The 22,521-nt window shown below is 46.8% G+C and overlaps 1 protein-coding gene across 2 annotated transcripts in view; it reads left to right on the top strand.

The window, feature by feature from the left end:
• Window positions 1–22,521, top strand: part of Rptor (regulatory associated protein of MTOR complex 1) — a 341,575-nt gene that overhangs the window by 58,293 nt on the left and 260,761 nt on the right. For both annotated transcript variants that reach the window (XM_048797491.1, XM_015504082.2), the window contains exon 2: window positions 9,918–10,020. In XM_048797491.1, coding sequence (XP_048653448.1) covers window positions 9,918–10,020 — 103 coding nt within the window. The remainder of the gene's footprint in view (window positions 1–9,917; window positions 10,021–22,521) is intronic.

Here is a 22,521-nt window from a genome sequence, read left to right as displayed (position 1 = left end):
TTTCTTTTTTTTTTAATATTTATTTTTTAGGTGTGGATGGACACAACACAATACCTTTATTTTTATGAGGTGCCGCAGTCTGGCTGGGCACAAAATCACGAGCCACTCAAGAGGGAACAAACTTTATTTCCAAAACTCCCGCCAACGCGGCCTTCTCCCGGGACACACCACACCAACCGGACATCCCTCCTCCGGAAATCCCTCCTACCGCCTTCCCCAACCAATGGGAACTCTCTGGGAGTCCCCGGGAGAGCTCCAAAGTAGCAGGCTGAGGCGGACAGCAGGGGTCTAATATCCAATTGAATGCACATCTTAACATAATCATTATCATCTCAATGGCTTGCTGGGGTCACCTTTCAACCAAAAATGCCATTTGTCATACCTACTCGGCTATGGCTCTTAGCAATGAGGTGCTGAGGATCAACTCAGGCCCTGCCCGTGCTAGGCGAGTGCTCTACCACTGAGCCACAGTATTTTGTTGTTTGATTTTGAGTCATTTGAAATAGTGCACATTCTGACCTTCTTCCTGCATACATTTGCAGTCTCCTAAGTATAAGGAAGAGCAGAGGCTGATGGCCCTTGTTGGGCTGCTCCCCCTGAGGGGGTGGATGTTCAGGGAAACTTGCAGATGTGCTCCTCAGCAGAACCTGGGGTGACTTCCACCAGAGCAGCTCACAAAAAGAGAAGGCCCTACTCCCATGGGATCTCGGCACCCACCCCATGCCCAGGAACACTGGCAGTGTCCACCCCATCATCTCCATTTGCTCTCTGCCCACATTTGCCTGCAGTGCCAATGGCATCTTTGATAGCTTTTTTTAAAAAAATTAATCAAGATGTGCTCATTATCGTTGTTTGTGTAGTCTTTTCCAAATTAGGAACCTGTTTTTTTAAGTGACATTGACTTCTTGGAGGCTGATTTTACAACAGTGTCCTGCTGAAGCCGCCTGCCTTGGTGGTGTGTTTGGATTTTTTCTTATTCCCGCATATCCTGTAAACTGGGAGCTCAGCCTGGAGGTGGAACCGGACCACAGTAAGCCTTTTTGACAGGAATGCACCTAAGTTTGGTGATTCTCACTCCTCTTTACACCAGGAAGTGTTCAGTTTTTAACTTAAAAAAAAAAAAATTGCTAGCATCTTAAAACAGGGCAGGTTTTAAAATGAATTTTAATTTGACTCTATCTTTGTGCTAACTGACTATTTGGGTGTTAGATTCTAGGTTAGAAACCTGGTTTGCTTGGCCTCTGGTGTGGAGGTATTTGAAGCCATTCTGAATCCCAGCCTTTTCTTTATGACTATAGTAATCACATGACTCTAGTGAGCTACCTTGGGCATGTAGCTTATAAAGAAAATGGGTTTATTATCTGGAGGTTGCAGTCCAAGTTCAGGTGGCCTGATGCTTTGGACCTGTGATGAGATTGCCAGATGGTAACGGTTGGTCGGTGGTGTAAACAAAGCATTCACATCACAGCTAGGAGCAGAGAGAAGCAGGACAGAGGCCCCTTCAGGGCATGCCCCGGCGTCTGTCAGGCCCTGCCTCTTACAGAACCATGCATCTTCTGGCACCTCTACCTTGATGCAAGCCTTTAACCTGTGAGTTTTTTGGGGTCATTCAACCTTGAAACTATAGTAACTGAATTTTTCTTTGAAGCCCATGTCTTGTTATAGTTTAAAGTAAAGTATCAGTACTTTTCTTTGAACTTTCAATTGAAGCTGATTTGAAAATCATTTGTCAAATATGTAGGTCCATATGTGGGTGGAAATTTTAAGGGGTAATAATATATGTGAATATGAATGTGTATGAGCATGTATGTGTATATTTATACAAAATGTCCCAGAGCTCTCCGTCTATCAGTGTCAGCACAGGGGCAGCGCCAGGGCCCTCTGTGGGCACATTGCCTCTAAGAAGAAGGCCATGTCCGTGGTGACCCTTCTTGTCTGGGAGTCTAGCTTCTGAATTGCTCTGCTCAGAGCACCCTGGTCCCCTGCCAGCCTCTGCTCTTGGTACGCTGTGCTGCCCATCGCTGCTCATCGCTGCTCATTTACCCGTGAATTCTCTCCCCACACTCAAGTGTCGCTCTTCCTTGCAACGTGTTCCCCAGTTCTGTCAGACAAGGTTAGCTTTGAGCCTTTCCTTTGGGTCTCGTTGGACTTTGCACATTTCTGGAGGGAAATCCAGTGTATGTCTATCCTTGTCTGAAATGGACAGGACAGTGTCTTTTTCATCCCGGCATCCATGGGACCTGTGGCTGTTGCTGTTGCCATAGGCATTTGATGAAGACATTTGAAATGAATATTCAGAATCCCTCAGCCTCATTCAGTTATGTGCAGGTCCATGCCATTTAATATGTCTTATAGCTGTGTACAGATACACTTCACAACCCACAGAATGTACCTGTTCACCATACGAGTTTAACAACAGTTGTGCAACCTGAAAGCAGGTTTTTGTAGGCTGTTTAGCTTTCTGTTCTAAACACTACCTTTAACAAGCCATTTTGATTATGTCCTGCGGGCATTACAAGAATAGGCAAAGAAGGGGCTCCCCATTCCTCGCTTGCCCCTGTGAGTGGACTGGCAGTGCAGGGTGGAGGCAATTCATTTAAAGACCCTGGGCAGAGTCACCCAGGTAGGGACACAGCATCAGGACCCACCATTTGTCACTACAGAACCACCAAAGTGTATTTGGCATAGAAATCCATTAAGAAGAGAATTTCTTGGCATTTGTTTAAAATGGTTATGCTCTCTCTAGTAAGCCCCTTCCCTGTGAAAAACCAGCACCTTTAAAGTAAGCTCTTCCTGATTCCTTTTTTTGAAACTTTGTATATGTACTTCTTTATTCAACTTTTAGAAACTTCAACTTCTCAAAGCTCTCCCATATTGGAGTAAACTCCTGAGCAATTTGTGACAAACATGTTTGAGATGGCAGCAGTGGCTGAGGCTTCCTGACTTGGATGTTAAAAATTTGCCTGTTGTCTTTTTCTTTCTAGTAGGCTGTTTTACAGGTAGAGGTAGATTTTAAACCAGTGAAATATAGACAGAATTTGGCCTAAAGAAAAGCACACTTAAACCTAAGTTATGCTGCTGGCTCAGTGTAACAGACTGAACTCATAAATTCCAGAATCTCTTCCCCTCATTTCCAGTTCCCATTGAAAGGAACAAGGGAATATAAAAAACAGGGACTTTCCCAAGCCAACACCGAGTTGCTGCTGGCAATGGCCATCTAGTTTTGTGTTATAGATTTTGGTTACAGAAATTCAGTTTGATGTCTTCCTGCCAGGCCTGTTGTTCGCGCCTGTCTGACAGGCTTTGGGGTGGGGCAGACTAGTTTTCCCTTTACCTTGATTACCTCCCCTCCCCTCCCCTCCCCTCCCCTCCGCTCTCGCTGTATGTTCTAGTTTCTTACTTTCTTTATAAATTATGCATTTGTGTAGCCTCAGCTCTGCTCAGTTTTTCTTGATGCTCCGAATCCTAATGAAGGCTCCTGGGAGTGGGAGGCTTTGTCCTCAGACAGGCAGGGGAACAGTGCGTGTTGTGACATGGGTAGCCAGCCCTGGCTTGCTGTCTGTTCCCCACACTCATTTGTCTGTGTGGGCCACACTCAACACAGGGACAGACCATATGATGGGTAGGCTGAAGTGTTCATGGTTTCTTCTCCTATATGGCACTAAGTCAATGGTCGTGGCATGTCGCCTGTGGCTTTTGAGTTTGGTTGTGCCACCAGTTTACCTGTATCTTAAAAAAAAGAAAAAAGAAAAAGAGACTCCCCCATTAGTTAAGTAAGATGATGCCAGTGAAGATATCCCTTGTGAGTTGGTGCCAGTGAAGATATCCCTTGTGATTTGGTTTGCATTCTTCTGATGATGAGAGGCATTGTTCCATGTCTAACTGGGGAGGTGGCCTGCACCTGGGGTGTAGGCCTTCATGTGGGGTGGTTTGTGCAGTTCTGAAAGCATAGCGCTCTGAGCCCTGACCTGCTTGCTCAGCTCATCTGGGCAGCATGTGGCTGGGTGGGGCAGAGGCAGGGTCCCTGTGCCTTTCGCCAATGTGGTGCTTCTGAACTCTGGGCTGCTCCAGAGCCGCCTGGGTGTCTTAAGAAAAATTTTGACTTTCAGAACACATCTGGCACCAGAGGACTCAAGGAAAAGTGCCCTGGCTTCTGGGACCCTGCTGCCCACTGGGGCTCCTTCTCCCGTGATTCCAGGGTGCCCTCAAGATCTTTGGGGCCCAGAATCTTAGGGAGTCTGTCTATCCTCCAACGGGACTGCCAGAGGGACCATGGCCAGGGGTCCAGCTGTGAGGCAGCACTCCCAAGACCCACAAGCCCTGGGCACCTAGGGGCTCAACTCGACCTTCTTCACACTTGCTTGAGAGAGAGAGTTAACCACACATCAGTGATGGCTTGAAGTTTTATCATTTCTTAGAATGATATTTTTTTCAAATTCAAAATTAACTTTTTGGAATACTAAGTATATCATCTTAAGTCATATTGCATCAGAGAAGTGTTTTAAAGTCCAAAATGGTTATTTTAAATACTATTCAGTTTAGGTAAAGCTAAGAACTTAAAACTTAGCACTTTCTGATGACTTGGGAGTCTGAGGCAGGAAGATTCCAAGTTTGAGGCCAGCCTTAGCAACTTAGTGAGACCTTGTCTCAAAATGAAAAATGGAAAGGGCTGAGGAGGTAGCTGAGGGGGTAGAGTGCCCTGAGTTCAATTCCTAGTAACAATTAGGAACCAACCCCCATGTTATAAATTATGCAACATGGTTAAAATTCATAGAGGAATCAGATATATTTGATTGGCTTAAGGATAGTTAGCAATACTCTGCCGCAGTCTGGCTGGGCACAAATCACGAGCCACTCAAGAGGAACAAACTTTTTTTCTGAACTCCACCAGCACACTCCACACATGCTCCCCAGGAACTCTCCTGAACGCCATGCGGCTCCTCCAGGAACCACCAACCGCAAATCCCTCCTCCGGCACTTCCCCAACCAATGCGAACTCTTCAGGAATCCCCGCGAGAGCTCAACTGGAACTCAACGGGAACTCCGCGAGAACTTAAAAGTCATCATCTTAATGGCTCGCTGGCATCACCTCTCAACCACTACTTCTGGCAAAAATGCCATGCGTCATCCCGACTCGGCTGTGGCCTTCAACATACTCCTGCCCAGTTTTGGATTAAGCTGCTAACTAGTTGTTACAGGGGTTTCTAGTTTCTGTGCCAGTGTGTTCTTGAAGTTTTTTTCTTGTTTTTGTAAGGAGTATGGTGAAGGAAATTGGGGTCTAAGGGTGTTGTGTAAGCAAGCGTGTGTCAGATTGGTTTCTTCCTGGTCTTCTGTCTATCTTGTGCAGTGCTGCAGTCTGGCTGGGCACAAATCACGAGCCACTCAAGCAGGAACAAACTTTATTTCCGAACTCATGCGAACGCCACCCACGCAGCCCTTCCAGGAACACCACACACCAACTGGAACTCCCTTCACCGGAACCTCACCAACCAACACGAACTCCCCAGGACAGCAGGGGTCTATATGCAATTGAATACCCAGCCTGTTTCAATCCACCATCATCATAATGGCTCGCCTCTCAACCATTACTTCTGGCAAAATGCCAGGGGCTATTCCAACTCCGCTGTGGCTCTCAACAGTGCAGCTCTCCTCACACTCTGCAGGCCAGTCCCTTCCTCTGCTCACCTTTAGGGCAATGAATGAGAAACTGTTGCTCTAAGTGCCTTTGGTGAGCAAAGATGTCCTGTTGCCAGGCACACGGAGGCGAGGCCCTGAGCGTCTCATGGGGCTCAAGTGACTGTTGGGCCTCCACTAATGTTTTAAGCGTCAGAGAATTTTTGTAATTGACTTAGAGCTTACTTATTTACTCAGAAATGTTTTGTTTGAATCAGAAATGTTGTCAGTGCCTCACCAGGACCCTGAATGTCCTTGCCCCACTACTATATCCCCAAATAGGAAATGACTGAGTAGGCGCCAGCCCAATGACTCTCCCCCTTCTTTCTTCCTGTGGTGCATAGGATGTTGTCTTTGCACATTAAGAACAAAATGAGAAACCAGTTGGGAACTAGTTTAGCTGGTGAAGCAGATGGTCTACAGCAGATCCTTATCCGTGCGGACATATTCCAAGACCCCAGTGAATGCTGAGACCCTGGGTAGCACCGAGCTGTAGCTGTAGTGTGTCTTTTCCTTTGTCCATATGTCTGTGTTGAGGATTGATTTATAAATCAGGTGTAATAAGATGTTAACAAGAGCAACTAGTGTGTTAGTCAGCCTTTCATTTCTGTGATCATAAGACCCAACAAGAACAACCTGGAGAAGGACAAATTTATTTTGGCTTATGATTTCAGAGGTCTCAGTCCATGGTCAGCTAGCTCCATTGCTCTGGGCCAGAGGTGAGGCCGAACATCATGGCAGAAGGGTGTGGAGGAGGAAAACTGCTCAGCTTGGAAGGGTGGGGGAAGAAGCTAGGGGCCAGATGATTCCCAAGGGCAGGTCCTCAGTGACCTGCTTTCCCAGCCACACCCCACTTGCTTACAGTTACCACCCAGTAACCCATTCAAATTATTAATCCATCAAACGGTGAGGTTACAGCTCTTGTAATCTAATCATTTCACCTGGGTTCCCAAGTGGCTTCTCATAACAACTAATAATAAAATAGAATACTTAGAGTAGTTTATTACAATAAAAGTTATAGGCATGTTGCCCCCCCCCGCCCCCTCAATTTTTAAAATTTTAATCTTTCACTTAAAGGAAGCATCTCATTTCTTTTCTTTGATACATCTGAATTGCCAGCATGTCTCCCGTTGTGTTCTGAGGCTGCTGTGTAGTAAAACAAGGGTTCCTTGAACACAAGCACAGCAGTGCTGAGAGTTGATCTGATGCCCAGAACAACTACTAAATGACTAATGGGTGGGTAACATATACCAGGTGGATAACATCCTGATTCACAGGATGGAGATTTCATCATGCTGCTCAGAATAGTCAGCAGTGCATAACTCATGATCAATTTCTGGAATTTTCCACATACTATATCTGACTGCAATTGACCTCGGGTAATGGAAACTACAGATAATGGGATCACTTGTGTTTTGAATATTTGAGAACCTGAGCCATGAAGGTGGTTTTCTCTGTGGAGGCCTGTGAGGACCGTGAATAAAGCCAGCACTTTCTCAGGAAGCAGCTTGGCACCTGCTCCAGGGCTTGGCTCGGTGCCTTGCTGGGACCTGGTAGTTCCATGTTACGGGGGGGTGGGGTGGGGGGGTGGAGGCACTCCCATGGCTTGAGACTGGCAGACAGGCGGGTGCTAGTGGTCGTCCACATTGACTGCAGCAAGATTGGGAAAGATTTCCATGAAATTTCCATTTTAGGTATTTAGGTAGCTTATCCTCAAAGGTTGAGTTTACTGTAAAATAAGTGATCAGCTCCATGGAGTTATTGACACTAATCACTTAAGTATTGGAAGACAACTAAGAAATGTAGTCACTGTTATTTTCTCTGAATTTCAGCCCCTTCTGGCAGTGGGCCAAGGGACCACTTATCTCTTCATAGTGAGAAGACCCTGATTTGGTTCTGTGGGAAGATGCTGTTCTCATGTCTTGCCGGCAGTGCGGCAGCTCCTGTGCAAAGGGAGTGCTGGGGGAGGAAGGACAAAGGTGCTTTCTTTTCCCACAGAACTTCAGTATCCTGCTGGACTGTGGAAGCATACCTGAATGTGACCAAGGGCATCCTTGTTCTTAGCAGCCCAGTGTTGTTACAATCAAGGGCAACGATCTCCCTGCCATCCTGTTGTAATTTTTAGTAGCATTGTTCTAGAAATTCTGAACAACACGGTGAGACTTAAAACAGAATGACGAATGACCTGTTGGCATGAGGCAGAGCCCTCACTATTCGCTTCCAAACCTAAAGAGAACTGCTGCAGAATAGACGAGTGATTAAGCATTTAGCCAAGTGCATAGAGGCCATCCCTGTGTCAACAGGAAGTGGTTTCAGAGAAGTACATGCCTTTTCCTGGGTCTGGTGAAACGTCAGGGGATAATCTTAGCATGTGCAGGACTTCTTGGTGAGGAAAACTAAAAACATTGCTGAAAAAGTTAAAAGGAGACTTAAATGGGAAAACATGCTGTGTCTTCTTCAGGAGAATATTATGAAGATTTCACTTCTTACCAAATTGATTTAAATACTTAGTGCTATTTTAATCACAACCTCAGTGTGATTAAAAATCAAATAATTGATTAATTAGGAAAAAAGGATGAAGATAAAATGGGCTAAGTAAGATTTTAAAATATATTTTAAGGAAGAAAAACTGACCCTTGCAAGTTATTATGAAATTTGAAGCTAAATTGTTTAAACCAGCAGCTCAAGCTAGAAGAACTGGCTGGTGGGGCAGGAGGCGTGGGGTGTGGGGTTAGTGGGTAAATTCGGTTGCCCAGTATAGACTTTGGTTTGTTTAAGAATTAATGTACACTGAAGACCCACAAACTGAGTTAGGGCGAGAGTGCTTAGGGGAATTGGCACAATTGGCCAGAGTTTTGAAAGATAGTTAATCCTCATTGTATCATGTATCAATATAACACCCAGAGGGAATAATAATCCAATGTAAAACACTAGCTGTGTATGTGGCTTAGTGGCTACACAGGCATATGTGTGTGAGGCCCTTGGTTCCATCCTTAGCACAGAAAAATAAACAAAACACTAGGACAAAGACCTGTGTGCCTGACCTGTGTCAGGTTTGTGCTTAGACACATTGGTGGGAGTCCGCCATGAGCCTGGGACCATGGAGCATAGGTGGGCTTGGCACTGGGGGAAGGCACCGCTGGAGAGGGCTTAAGGAGGCTGAGACCCCAGGAGAGACAGGGCCAGGTGAGGCAGGGGATGGGGGAGCCCAGCAGAGACGGCTGAATGGCCTGGAGGACGTGGAGGGACCAAAGGCACCGCTACCCTGGATGGAGAGCTGAGCTGTAGCAGCAGGACATGCAGCTCCCAAGTAGCTCCGGGACAGCTTTAAACAGGTGGAGGGACCATGTAAGCCTGACTCCACTGCATGTGTCAAGGGAGGGGCGCGTGCACGCGCGCGTGTGTGTACACGTGCGCACTTACACATGCATACGAGTTGGTAGTGTATTGGAAAGAAGTGAGACATTCAGGTGGTAGGCTGAGTGTGAGGTGCTGGTTACTGGAGGAGGAAGGGCTGGTGCCCAGCTCATAGCCTTTTCCTGGGCACTGTGAGTGGTACCTCCAGCCCTTTATCTCTGGTATTTTTATCTCTTTGATTTACTGATGTATTCCCTAGCCCCTGTAAATAGTGACTGACCCCTGGTAGGTGCTCATTATGTATTGACTAAGTGAGCAGGTGAAAGATGCCTTCCCGTTGTTTTGGGCTTAAGCAGCTGGTGGGTGGGGCTGTTTCCTATTATTGGAGCACTGAAAAAGGAGCATGTATGGAGGAAGACACAGAAAGTGATGGCCTGGGGTGTCCCATGGAGGAAGATGTAGCCTTCCCTTTCTGTGTCATGTGCATGTGAAAACTAATCAGAGAAAGTCAGGATGACAGAGAGTGGCCATATAAATGTGAATGGACAATTTACAAAGGTGAGAGATACATATAGTGAAAACATACTTGAAGAAATATTTACCTTCACAATATGGAAGAGTGAAACTAAATCCACAGGATGGTTTTCCTCGTGAAATGGTAAATGATTGTAAATAATAATTTGTGCAATTTTGCAAGGGATCTGGCAGAACACACCAAGTGCTTTAAGCTGTTATGTCTTCTGATCAGATCTGTTTCTGGAGATTCATGGTAAGGAAACTGAGAACAGCTGCTCCTGCCACAGTAGCTGGAGGCTTGGGCGCCGGGAGAGGTGAGTAGGCTAGGCAGCCCCCGAGTCCTTGTTGATGTGTTTCTGTTGTGCTTCCAGATGAAGACAGTCAGCGTGGCCTTAGTTCTGTGCCTGAATGTCGGTGTGGACCCTCCTGACGTGGTGAAGACCACGCCTTGTGCCCGCTTAGAGTGCTGGATCGGTAAGTTCCAGTCTTCCTTGTGCTGCTGGGTAAATCCCAGGATTTTCTTTCTTTTCAGAGTTATGTAATCTCTAAGTGATTTTAGATGCATTCACTTTTATTTTGTAGCAGAGAAAGTGTTTCAAGGAAAATTGATAAAATAATGATTATTTTTCCCTTTAAATTTGCCCTGCATTTGGCACACAAAATAGCTACGTACATTTTTAAAAAATTGAATGATGATACTGCTTGTATTTACAGAAAAAGCAAATTGAGCCATTTCCAGCAAAAAATCACATGAAACACTGTAGCTCATTGTTGGTATCTGCTGAGTGCTCATGGTGTGAACTGTTTTAATCTCCCCAACCCTGTGTGGTAGGTTCTATCACTGAGCTCCAGTTCAGAGATGAGGAAGAGGATACATAGAGATGAGAGCTTGTTCAAAGTTGTCCTGTGCGTCAGTGGCAGAGCTGGGATTGGAACCCATACAAAGTCTAGAGACGGTTCATTTTTTGTTTTTTGTTGTGGTATAAAGCATGCATACTGTGAAGCACTATCCCAGCCTTGTTGAAGTATGGGGTCCGTGGCACAGGCACATTCCACGGTTGGGCAGATATGACCACCATCCACTTCCAGAACCTTTTCACCACCCCGAGCCAAAACTGTTCCCATTACATAGTTCCCCAGCACCTCCCAACCCCAATTTCACTCTGGCTGTATAGTTGGACCACTCTAGGCACTTCAGATCAGTGTCATCATATGATATTTGCCTCTGCTTCTTCTTCTTCTTCTTCTTCTTCTTTTTTTTTTTTTTTTTTGCTGTGTGTCCAGGGCCTTCCACATGCAGGCAAATGCTCTTTTCCTCTGAGCTACATCCCCAGCCTGCTTATCTCACTTGGCATAGGATCTTCAGGTTCATTCATGCCGTATCAGGTAACAGAATCTTCTTCCTAAGGCTGAATGATACTCTGTTGGTGTCTGTTCTGCCACATTTTGTTTAAGCATTTATTCATCAATAGACTTTTTTTTTTTTTTTTAATCTTTTTTAGTTGTAGATAGACACAGCATCTTTATTTATTTACTCTTGTGTGGTGCTGTGGTGCTGAGGATCAAACCCAGTGCCTCACATGTTCTAGGCGAGTGCTCTACCACTAAGCTACAGCCCCAGCCCCATTAATAGACTTTTAAATGGTTTCTACCTTTTAGCTTTCCTCACAATAGTGTTTAGCTATTGTGAATAACGCTGCTGTGAACATGGTGTACAGGTATCTGCTTTTGATTCTGTTGAGTTAGTCCCAGAAGTAGGGTTGCTGCATCACATGGTGATTCTGTGCTTAATTTTTGAGGAGCTGCCATGCTGTTTTCCTTAGAAGTGGTGCCATTTCCATCACTTCCAGCAATGCGCAAGGGTCCCAGTTGCTCCACGTACTTACTGTTTTGTGTTTGTGATGTAGGCATCCTAGTGGGTGTGAGGTGGTATCTCATGGAGGTTTTGATTTGCATTTGAGTGATTGGTGATGGTGAGTATCTTTTGATGGGCTTATTGGCCATTTGGATACTTCTCTGGAGAAATATCTATTCAGTCCTTAACCTATTTTTGAATTGAGTTTTGTTGTTGTAGGAGGTTTTTATTTTCTGGATATTAGTCCTTTGTGATTTGCACATATTTTCTTCCATCAGTGACAGTGTTTTTCACCATTACACAATGTATCCACTTTCCCCCACTTTAGTATCAGGTTTATTTGGAAACCATTTATATATAGTAAAATTCACCTTTTTGAATGTAATATATTTCTCTGAGCTTTAACAAAAACATACAGTTGTGTGACAAATACTACGGTCAATGGATAGAATATTTTCATCATATCGAAAGAATTCCCTTGTGCCCTCTTTCCTTAGCTCTGGCAGCCAGCCCTGGTCTTTGTGCCTGCCTTGCCCTTCCTCAGAATGCCGCTTCAGGGACCGTGCAGTTTGCCCTTTTGAGCCTCGCTCCCTTCGCACCTCAGAGTGTGTAGCAGAGCAGCCATACTGCTGCGCTGGGAGTGTGACATAGCCTGTCCTGTTTGTCCCACTTGTATGGAGATGCCACACTTTGTTGACCTGTTCATCCTTTGATGGAGCTTTGAGTTGTTTCCAGTTCTTGGTAGTTATGAATAAAGTTTCTGAAAGTACTTAATCTTTGTATGGACTTTTTTTGGGGGCAGATATTTATGATGGGATTATCAGGTCACATGTTAAATTGTGTTCGTTCCTTGAGAAACTGTCCAGCTGTTTTGTACTGTACCATTTTGCATTCCTGGTGTGTGTATGATTGCTCCACGTCCTCACTAGCACTCAGGAGGGTTTTGAAGAGTGAGACTAAAGATGTCTTTTCTGTTCCTGCTCCCATTTCCCATGTGGGGGCTGTGCATCCCTCGCCAAGGTCAGGTTTCCCTTTGGTGTCCCAGTCATTCTGCGGGAAGAGCTTCCTTTAACATTGCTTGCAGTGTGGTCTGAAGGAATTAAATTTGACCAGATTTTTGTTTGAAAATTCTTTATTGTCAAAAGCTATTTTTTCTTCTTATAGTTTTGTGTTGAGATTTTTCTTTCAGTATTTGGAAGTAGCCACTCATCTTCTGGTGGCGTGGTTTTGGATGAGAAGTGTGCTATAATTCTGGTCTCGGTGGCTGGCTTCTGGTTAGGTTTCCCATCCTCTGCCTCCGGCAGTCTTCGGGATTTCCTTTTTACCTTTAGATTTTGGGTAGACTGTCGGTGACATATCTGCTTTTGTGCTTGTTTGGTTTTTGGAATTTGTTCTTCTTGGGGTTCTTTGAGCTTTTTGGATGTGTAGCTTGATATCTTTATTTTTGCAATAAACTCCAGTCATTATCTTTAAAAACTTTTTGGTACTGGAGATTAAGCCCACTGCTTTTACCTGTCCTGCAGTAGTCAGCCTGTCTGGTATCAGTGCAGAATTCTGTGCCCAAGGTGTTTTCTGCCTCTGCTCCAAGTGGACCTTTTTCTCAGTTGTCTTTGTCTGAATTTTGGGAGTTCTCTATCCCACCCCAAGTAAGACAGGCCTCGTCTCCACTCCTTCCCCAGTGCCAAGGGCCTGAGCCTGTGCTCTGTGGACAGGTTCTCCTGCTTCTGGCCTCAGGGATTCAGGCTAGGGGGACTTTACTCTGCCTGCCCCCATTGCTTTTCACAAGCCACTGGAGTGGCCCGTGGGGATGGGAGCTCCCCTTGTTCTGGGACCCCTACCTATTCCAAACTGCCATGCTGGCCCCCCAGCTGGGCTGTGTGTATATGGTTCCATTTTGGCTGGTTTCTTCCAGGTAGAAATAATGCATGAGTCCTGTCTCTCTGGGAGGATGATAGTCTCATGGAATTCAGTTGATTTCACTGTGGTCTCAGCTTCCTGGTGAGCATAAGACAAGTTTGATATTGATTATGCAGGTTTCTCTGCATCGTAGGATTGGGGCAAACTCATCCTCACCCAGCTTTTTATATCCTCAGCTAAAGAAGTTCATTACTTTAATGAAAATTATATGTAATCCAAGTTGGAAAAATTATTTTTCCTTCTTTATTTGCATGTCTCCTTACCTCACTGTGTCTTGGATGGCAGTCACTAGCCCAGGCCCTGTTGCCCTGCACCCACCGACAGAGTAGCCGTTTTCCTCAGCTACTGCTGTCCCTTGCTGATGGTGCTGCTGCATGTCGACTTCTTACTCACCACCCCAGCTATTTCCACTCCAAGAATCCTTTGTCCCAGCTGAATTTATTCAGTCTATTTTTGTTCTGTCCCTCTTCAACTTCTCTTATGTTAGCGTTGCTCACCTGGGTTGCTATGTGCCTTGCAGGGGACGTATGGCCCCACTGGGATGCATAGGTGGGGGGGTGTCTGAGGACAGAATCACATTTCTTGGACCAAGGGACTTTGGTTTTTATTAGATACTTTAGAGTTCTTTCATATGTACTCTCCCCAAAATCCAGAGAGCCCTCTTCCATAATCTCTTTGATCAAGATTTACTGGATGTTAATGAAAAGGAAAGAATTCCTTTCCTTTAGTGTAAAAATTCAGCAAATGAATATATATTTAAATATTGTGTTTATTTTTTTCCCCTACAATTTAGGAATATAGTCTACTTTGTAATAATTTCAAAGGAGTTTTTTTTTTTTTTGGTACTGGGGATTGAACTCAGGGTCACACAACCACTGAGCCACATTCCCATCCCTATTTTGTATTTTATTTAGAGACAGGGTCTCACTGAGTTGCTTAGGGCCTTGCTTTTGCTGAGGCTGGCTTTGAACTCACTATCCTCCTGTCTCAGCCTCCCAAGTCGCTGGGATTATAGGTGTGTGCCACTACACTGGGCTCAAAGGAGTTTTGAGTTCAGAATGGCATGCGCTTTTTCTAGGCTGAAATTTTTTCATTTGTCCTTTATTAAAAAGTGGGTAGACCTGGTCCTGGTGATGACGATGTTAACAATGTGGTATGAGAAATAAAGAACCCTAAAGATTCGCTTTAGCACATTTGCAGTGGTGTCTGGCAGTATGCATTTTATTTTGAAAGCAAGTTTCAAAAGTTGCAAGTAGAGTAGTGAGCAGTTTCCCTGGTTCATTGGAATAAGTTGCTGTCCTATCACCTCTGATTCTTTTTTGGTGCTAAGGATTGAACCCAGGGTACTTTACCACTGAGTAAATCCCAAACCTTTTTTTAAAATTTGTATTTTGAGACAGGATTTCACTAAGTTGTTTAGGGAGGGCCTCACTGAGTTGCTGAGGCTGGCCTTGAACTTGTGATCCTCCTTCCTCAGCCTCCCAAGTTGCTGGGATTATAGGCATGCGCCACTGTTCCTGGCTCACTTCTGAAACCTTTAATGTGTAATTCCTGCAAATGGATTTTCTTGTTCAGAATCACAGTGCAATCCTTGGGATCAAGCACTGGTGGGCGGTGGCTGCCACAGAAGCCTTGGCTTGGTCAGGCTTGCCAGTGGCCCAGTGCATCCTTGGTAGCACAGGGGCCTGCTCAGTGTCGTGGTTGCCTTAAACGTGTTCTAACCTGCAGCAGGCCTGCAGTTTCTCCTCGGCTCCCATGACAGGTGTGCTTTATTTTTGTAGAATGTTTGATGTCCGCTGAGAATTCATTCTGGGCCACATCTTTTAGAGGACCGAGAGAGCTGCTGTGTTGATGTGGTGCCCTGTTTGGAGGGTGTGGTTTTCATCTGTCCTCTCCAGGTTGCTGTAGCTCTTGGCACCTGCTGGGCTGCACTGCCTTTGGAGTGGAGCTGTGTTCCTGGACAAGTGGCCAGAGACTACTGGAGGTCCTGTTTCCTTTTTCACTCAGTGCATTTTATAATCCAGGTGTCATTATCGAGCACTGAGCTGGGCTCCCACCCAGGCAGTGGGAGTCTGACCTTTTTGGCCGGCTTCTCTGGCCTTTTGTTTTGTTCCCATCATTCTGTTTTTTTCAGGGGGTACCGGGGATTGAACTCAGGGCACTTGACCACTGAGCCACCTCCTAGCCCTATTTTGTATTTTATTAGACCCAGGGTCTCACTGAGTTGCTTAGGGCCTCGCTAAATTGCTGAGGCTGGTTTTGAACTCAAGATCCTCCTGCCTCAGCCTTGGGAGCCACTGGGATTACAGGCGTGGCCACCATGCCCAGTGCTTCCATCATTTTTAAGTACTTCCTTCCTTCCTGTCTTGCCCAGTTCTTTCCCTGCCCTACTCCTAGACTCAGTTCCTCTTAGTGGAAGGTGGTGTTTAGAAACCAAGTTGGTGTCATCAGAACTGGGCCCGTGGCTCCCGGGACCTCTACCTTGGGCGGAGCAGGGTGCCCACGTGTGCCTGTGTAATTTGTGCCTGCACTGCTGTGTGGCGTGCCTTTGTCTACTTCTCTACCAAGTGGTCTGTACTGAAGGCCATTTCAGTTTACCTCATCCTTTGCTCCAACCCCGTGGGGACCATCCACCTTTTTAACTTCTTGCTGTGTCTCCTCCCCTGTCTGCCCTCCTCATTGCCCGTGGCCAGCACCCTGTCCAGGCCAGCCTTTTGTGGCATATGTGCCTTTTGTGCTTCCTCTGCACAGGCCTTAAGCCCCTGACTTGACAGGTCACTTTAGGGCCTTGCAGTTTCCTTCATCCTCAAGCAGATGTGCCCTTCCTGCCTTGCCTTCTGGCTCTAGGATTGTTGATTTTAACATTTTCATCAACTGCTTTGGTTTTCAGGCATGGCCAGTCCAGGCAGTGGTGATATTCCAGTACCCCAGACCATGAGTCAGGGCCCATCTGGAGAGATGATAGGATTGCATTTTGTATATGGAAAGCTGCTTCTGGAATCCTCAGTGTGGAGTCAGCTTCCAGGAGAAAGCTGGGAAAGTGGTCCTGGTTTGAGAAGGGGGCCCCCTACAGATTGGGGACTTGGGGAGGCCACCTGCATGGTGTGGCCTGAGACCAGAGAGAGGGAAACAGGACCCTGAGGGCACAGAGAAGGTGCAGAGAAGGGCAGTGGGGGGTGGGAGCCTGGATGGGTCCACGGATCACCTCTGGCCTGCATCATCCCAGCTGTGAGCTAGGGCCTGGTGGATTGCAGTGGCCTGAAGTGTGAAGGTGACTAGGCTGAGGGCTGTGCAGCAGCATGGCTGGTGAGGCCAGGAGAGGGGATGCTAGTGACAGGGAGGGACCCAGGCTGCATGGCAGGTCATAGTGCAGAGGGGTGGAGAGGAAGCCTCTTTACCGTAGCTGGCACAGCCTCATAAATCACTGAGATGCTGCTGTTCAGAAGGCAGCAGGTCAGCATCTCACGCTTGGTCTTAGCACTTTGTGCTCTGTTACAGACCCCAGCTTTGTTCATTTAGTTATGCTGCACTCCCTGGACTGTTTAGAGCCTCGATTTCTTCACCTGTGAAATGGAGCTATGCAGGGCTATAGGGGGATTGGCTGAGACCTTGACCTTAGCCCCACATAGAGACTTGTCTTGGCAGGGCAGCCTCCTTATGCCCCTACCACAACCCAGTATCCACCCGCTCAACACCCCCACAGCTATCTTAGTCTCTCTCTCTCTCTCTCTCTCTCTTAGTTGGACACAATACCTTTATTTTTATGTGGTGCTGAGGATCGAACCCGGTGCCTTTCACGTGCTAGGCGAGTGCTCTCGCACACAGCCCCAGCCCTGTCTTAGTCTATTTGTGCTGCTATGACAAGGCACTGGAGACTGGGTAATTTATAAATAATACAAATTTATTGCCCACAGTTCTGGAGGTGGCAGGCCCAAGATCAAGGTGCTAGCAGGTTCTATGTCTGGTGGGGACTGCTCTCTGCTCCCAAGGTGGTGCCTTGAACTCTCCTCACATGGTGGAAGGGCCAAGAGGGTAACAGGGCCAAGTTGGTTCCCTCTAGCCCCTCCATTCATAGGGGCTCTGCCCTCATGACTTAATGACTCCCTGAGGCCCCCACCACTTTGTGGTTTAAGGACGAACATGAATTGAGGGACACATTCAGACTGTAGCACCATACTCAGTGCCTCCTGCTCCACAATACTCTAACACAACGTCTTCCCCGCAGCACACCGCATGCCGAGCAGGGTGATGTGCTGCTCCCTGGGTACTGCCTCTTCCTGTGTGGCTGGCTGCAGAGAGGTGCAGTGAACATGCCTCATTTGCCCCTGTTAGGTGTGCTGGCCTTGTGGGCCTCCTGCCCAGCCAGCCAGTATCTCTGACAGATGTCTCATAATAGAATGCATGATATTTCTCATATATTTAACAAATTAAACATCCAGTGTGTCAGACGGCCATCTGAGCCCATGCCCTGTGCTCTGCTATAAGCTGTGTGTGTGGCCATTGCTGTGCTGGGCTGAGACTGCTTTGACCTCAGAGAAAAGGGGTATGGGAATCTTGAGAAGAGACATGGGTCCCTATCTTTCAGTCTGTTTTTGTGTACCTGCATGTGCCACCTACGCCTGCATTGTAGCCAGTGCTTCTTCCTTAGGCTCCTTCCTGAGGCCTCTGCCTGGCTGTCATTGTCTGTGGAGGAACAATCAGGGAAAGGTTGCCCTACTGCTGCTGTTCCAGATGGCAGACCACAGGCGGGGCCCTTCGCAGTATGGGTGGCTGGTGGCCAGGTGCTCAGGGGCTTGGCAGAGGAGGGGGACGTGGGCGTAGTGGGCTCTCGTTAGCCTGCGACTCCAGAATGCCACTATCGTGCCTTCCCACCGCTGTCTCTGTGTCTGTCTCCCTCTGGCTTTTGAGAGATGCTGTTCTACCTCCTGGAAAGACTCTCATGTCTTTTCGGAAAGCAGAGGGAAGCAGTTTTGTTTTGTGACCCGCCATTAAATGCTATTGCAGTAATACTGAAAACAATTCTGCTAAACAGAGAAGCGTGCCTTGCATTCGTTTGGGAACTGGGTTTGAGAGTAGGTTGTAGAAGAGCTGCGTGCTGAGCAGGAGGCAGTGTAATTCACTGGAGTACCTTTTATGTGCGAGCCGGTGGTAGCTGTGCGTCACAAGGGTGGAATACCAAAGGCTTGTGAGGTGCATGGAGATCGTAGCCCAAGGAATTATTTAGGAGGTTCTTTGCTTTGTTTTTCTCTTAGTCTTTAGAGAAAGCAGTTATTCTCCCCTTAATCTCCATGCGGGCATCAAGAGACCCAGTCCAGATGAGAGAAAGTAGTCACGGCTGTCCTTGGTGTGCTCTGGGGTTACAGAGCATTTGCTCAGACTCTACTTTTGGGTTCTGACAACAAGCCTGGTCATCACATTGGCCAGCAGATAAGTCAGATGGGTGCATATGTGCTAAGTCCAGCGCTGTGTTCGGAGGAGCTGTGAGTGGGGCGCCTCGCCTTTCTGCTGCTCACATCACACGAGGAGGGCCGCCTGGCCTGGTGGAAGGGATCAGAGGCCAAGAGGAGGAGGTTGGCCTTGAGTGGCTAGTGGCCAGGAAGTGCTGAGGGTGGTGCATTAGGTTGGGAAGGCAGAGCAAAGCTGGGAGGGGAGTGAAGGCCCCTCTTGGAAAGGCTGAGGTTGGAGCCCTGGCTGGGCCCGTGGGTGCTGGGGAAGGGGTTCACATTAGCTGTCTGCCAGTGACTTCCAGTGCTCTGGCCCAGCTCTGGGTCTGCAACTAAAAACCTTTGCTCTTGGAACTCACTGATCAAAAACCCCCTTTTCTCTGTAGAGTGCTTGCTGTCTCAAGGTAATATTTAGTATCTCCATTGCCGCCTCTGAGGGAGGATGGTGTGACCACTTGGAGCTTCCTCCCTGGCTCTTTTCCACTTGAGTCTTGTGTGCAGCACGAGGCCTGTGTTTTAAAAACACGTGTCCCAATCTTCCCCTCAGATCTGTTGGAAATCCATTCAGCTTCTGCCTTTTGTAGAATTGCAGCAGGTAGCACAGGAACCGGGATGGAGTGAGGCTCAGTGGATAGGACAGGGCAGGCTGGTTCGAGATGGTTCCTGAAGAATTTCAGCCTACCCTGGGACCCTGGACACTTGAGGGCTGCTGCAAGTCCTGCCAGTAGCCAGAGCGGTTCGTGTGCCTCTGTGTAGCCGTGTAGCTCCAGGCTTTGCTCAGCCCCTCACTATTTATGAAATACAGAGAGATGATATTATGATTAAGAAGATACAGTCATTCCTAGTTTCAAAGTAGCCTTTTTGCCATTATGTATTTTCTCACTCAAAAATTAGTTCTTCAATGTTGCACAACTAATTAGTGGCAGAGTCCTTAAAAGCCACAGAGAAATTCACACTGGATCCAGTAGGCAATACTCAGTTAATAAGTCAATTAACAAATGTTTATTAAGTGTGTACTAGATATAAGGTACAAAGAACTATTAAGATTCTTTGAGCAGTGAGCTCTGTTGTATTTTCTTTCAAGTTTTCATTGAAGGATAGCCTACATACAGAGAGGTGCACCTAGCCCACGTGTATTGTCAAAAAGAAGTGTTCCAAACTGATCACATCCATGCAGCCCAGACCCAGAACCATATTACCTGTGGCCCAGAAGCCCAGTCTTACCCTTTTCCCGTCACCTGGCAGGTGCTGGGGCGGACAGATCCACCTGTGCGTGTCTCTAGGTGTTCCTGCCCCCGCCTCTTCTCTTCAGGATCAGGACTAAGTTCAGGAGCCCATGAGACAGTGGTAGGATCCCTTGGAGACCTCAGGAGCCTGTGTGGGACCACAGTTGGTGCTTGATAGAAGAACGTAGTTCTTTAAGGAGGAAAGGAGGGTGGCTTGTCTATCAGGTCGTGTATCTCTGAAGAAGACAGGAGGTAGGAGAATATTCTGCCTGGTCCTGTCTGCTAAGTGTCAGCACCACCAATGCCTTCTGTGACCCCGGGCCAAGACACCTGAGAGCTTTCGACTAAGCTCATGGGTTAGGAGGTGGTCTGACCACAGACCATGTTCTTTTCTTTTCTTTTCTTTTTTTAAAGAATTTTTAAATATTTATTGTTTAGTTTTCGGTGGACACAACATCTTTATTTGTATGTGGTGCTGAGGATCCAGGCAAGCGCACTACCGCTTGAGCCACATCCCCAGCCCAACCATGTTCTTTTTGATGTGAAGTTTTAAGTGACATGAAATACAGAGGGGTTATGCTGAAAATTGTGCAGGTAGGAGAAATTTTAAAAAGTGAAAAGTTATTTGCCAGGTGACACATCTGCTTCCTACCCACCACACGTTCATTGATTTACTCACACTCACTCTTCAGAGCCTTCCCAGCTTCCCCACAAAACAAAATAGAGACCAAGAAGGTGTTGGAAGGTAGGGGCTAAGACAGCCACAGTTTTAAATCTGTCTTCCCCATCCCACAGGAATGTCGGCTTCAGTGTATGGGAATCGTCTCTGTAGTGTTCAACGCATCATTCCGGCACGCTGCTTCCCTGCTCTTGCCTTCTCCCTCACACTTCTTCCCCTCTCCCACTCATCATCATATTCTTGGGGGGAGGCCATCAATTTGACTGCAGGGATTCCCAGTAGATTAAGGTGACAGCCCACTTTGTTGGCCCTCCCTCTGGATCCAGAGGTGTCCTGATTCCAGGCCTGGAGTGGGAGCAGTCCCACTGTCAGGCCGCCTCCTCTAGGAGGAGTTTCTGCTGGGTGCTGTGAGGCGCACCCAGAAGGATGACCTCAGCTCCTCTGTGCCCACATGCGGAGGGTGGTGGGGGAGAAGGGCCTTCACCTCCCAGGGTGAAGTTCCATGGGGAGGGGTAGTTCCAGTCCTTTCTAGGTCAGGTGGACCTAAGGCACTCCCTCCCTGTGACATGGTTCATCAGAAGAGCGTGTGCAGGAAGTGCAGTGTGTAGTGAATGCCTCTGGCACAGGCGAGCCTGGGCACACCCCTCTCCCCCCTCCCTTCCTCCCTCCCTCCCTCTCTCTCTCTCTCTCTCTTTAAAAAACTATTATAAGGGTAATGTGTAGGGCATTTTAAGAAATTAGCAAATTCAGAGACTAAAAACATGAAAAATAGTACCCACACCTGTTTCTTTCTACAAAGAACTTTTTTTTTTTTTTTTTTTTTTTTGGTGTTGGGGATTGAACCCAGGGGTGCTTTATCACTGAGCCACATCCCCATTTTCTTTATTTTTTAGATAATATCTCAATAAGTTGTTGCTTGGCTGGCTTCAAACTTGTCTTCCTCCTGCCTCAGCCTCCTGAGTTGCTGGGATTACAGGCTTGGCTCTTGTGCCTGGCCTGTTCCCTTCACCACCGCTGGGGCTGTGAGCTGCTGGCCACACCCTCACTGCTCAGTAGGAGGGGATCGGGCTTTCTAGCCAGCTTTGTGTGACACACTATCCATCACGCATGCACAGGCCCTGTTCTTTAAATGCTTCTGTTGTTAAAACTAAGTTCTGCTCCCCTTTCTTTGTTTATGTGCTTAGGTAGCCCCTAATTTTCATTTTTCAGATCCCGTCCCTCCCTTACCAGTTCTGTTGTTCAGGTTTCAGCTGACTTGGTTGGGGTTGTTGTAATTGTGCTCCAGTCTTAGACCTCTGTTCTGTAGAACAAAGAGAAATGAAAATTAGCATCTTCTTTCTTGTTGATTGTAGCATGTTACTGCAGTTCTTCTACTGCAGGTGCTAGAGCCTGGCTTTTACCCAGTTTCCCTCAAGCAGAGCTGCTCTCCTGAGCTGTGAACTGGAGCTCACAGAGGGGAGGGCCTGGTGCCTCAGCTTGGAGATGTCCTGGATGCCTCAGATATACCCTAGAGGAGGTGCCTCCAGTTGTACAGTCCTGGCCTGTGATGTTATCATTAGTTCCTATTTTTATTTTTTATCAGAGTAATGCAAGTAAATGGTACGGAATGCTGTGATTAAAAATATTTGTGTCCTGCCCTTCTCCAGTGGCGTCTGGTTCTTTGTATATGATTTTTCCATGTAGTCACCAATTTGCTAGTAATTTGTTATTGCCAGTTTTTCTGTGAACCTGTAATGAGTTTATTTTATTTTTTACATGTATGACAGTTCGTCTGTCAGAGGTTACAATAATTTTTCCAATGTTCAAATATCTATTAGTTTTGTTTTTTAACCTCTCTTCTTGCTCCTGTTGGAC

This window comes from Marmota marmota, unplaced genomic scaffold, assembly GCF_001458135.2.
Source record: "Marmota marmota marmota unplaced genomic scaffold, marMar, whole genome shotgun sequence".
Taxonomy (NCBI): Eukaryota; Metazoa; Chordata; class Mammalia; order Rodentia; family Sciuridae; genus Marmota; species Marmota marmota.
This window is presented reverse-complemented; position numbering and strand designations above follow the sequence as displayed.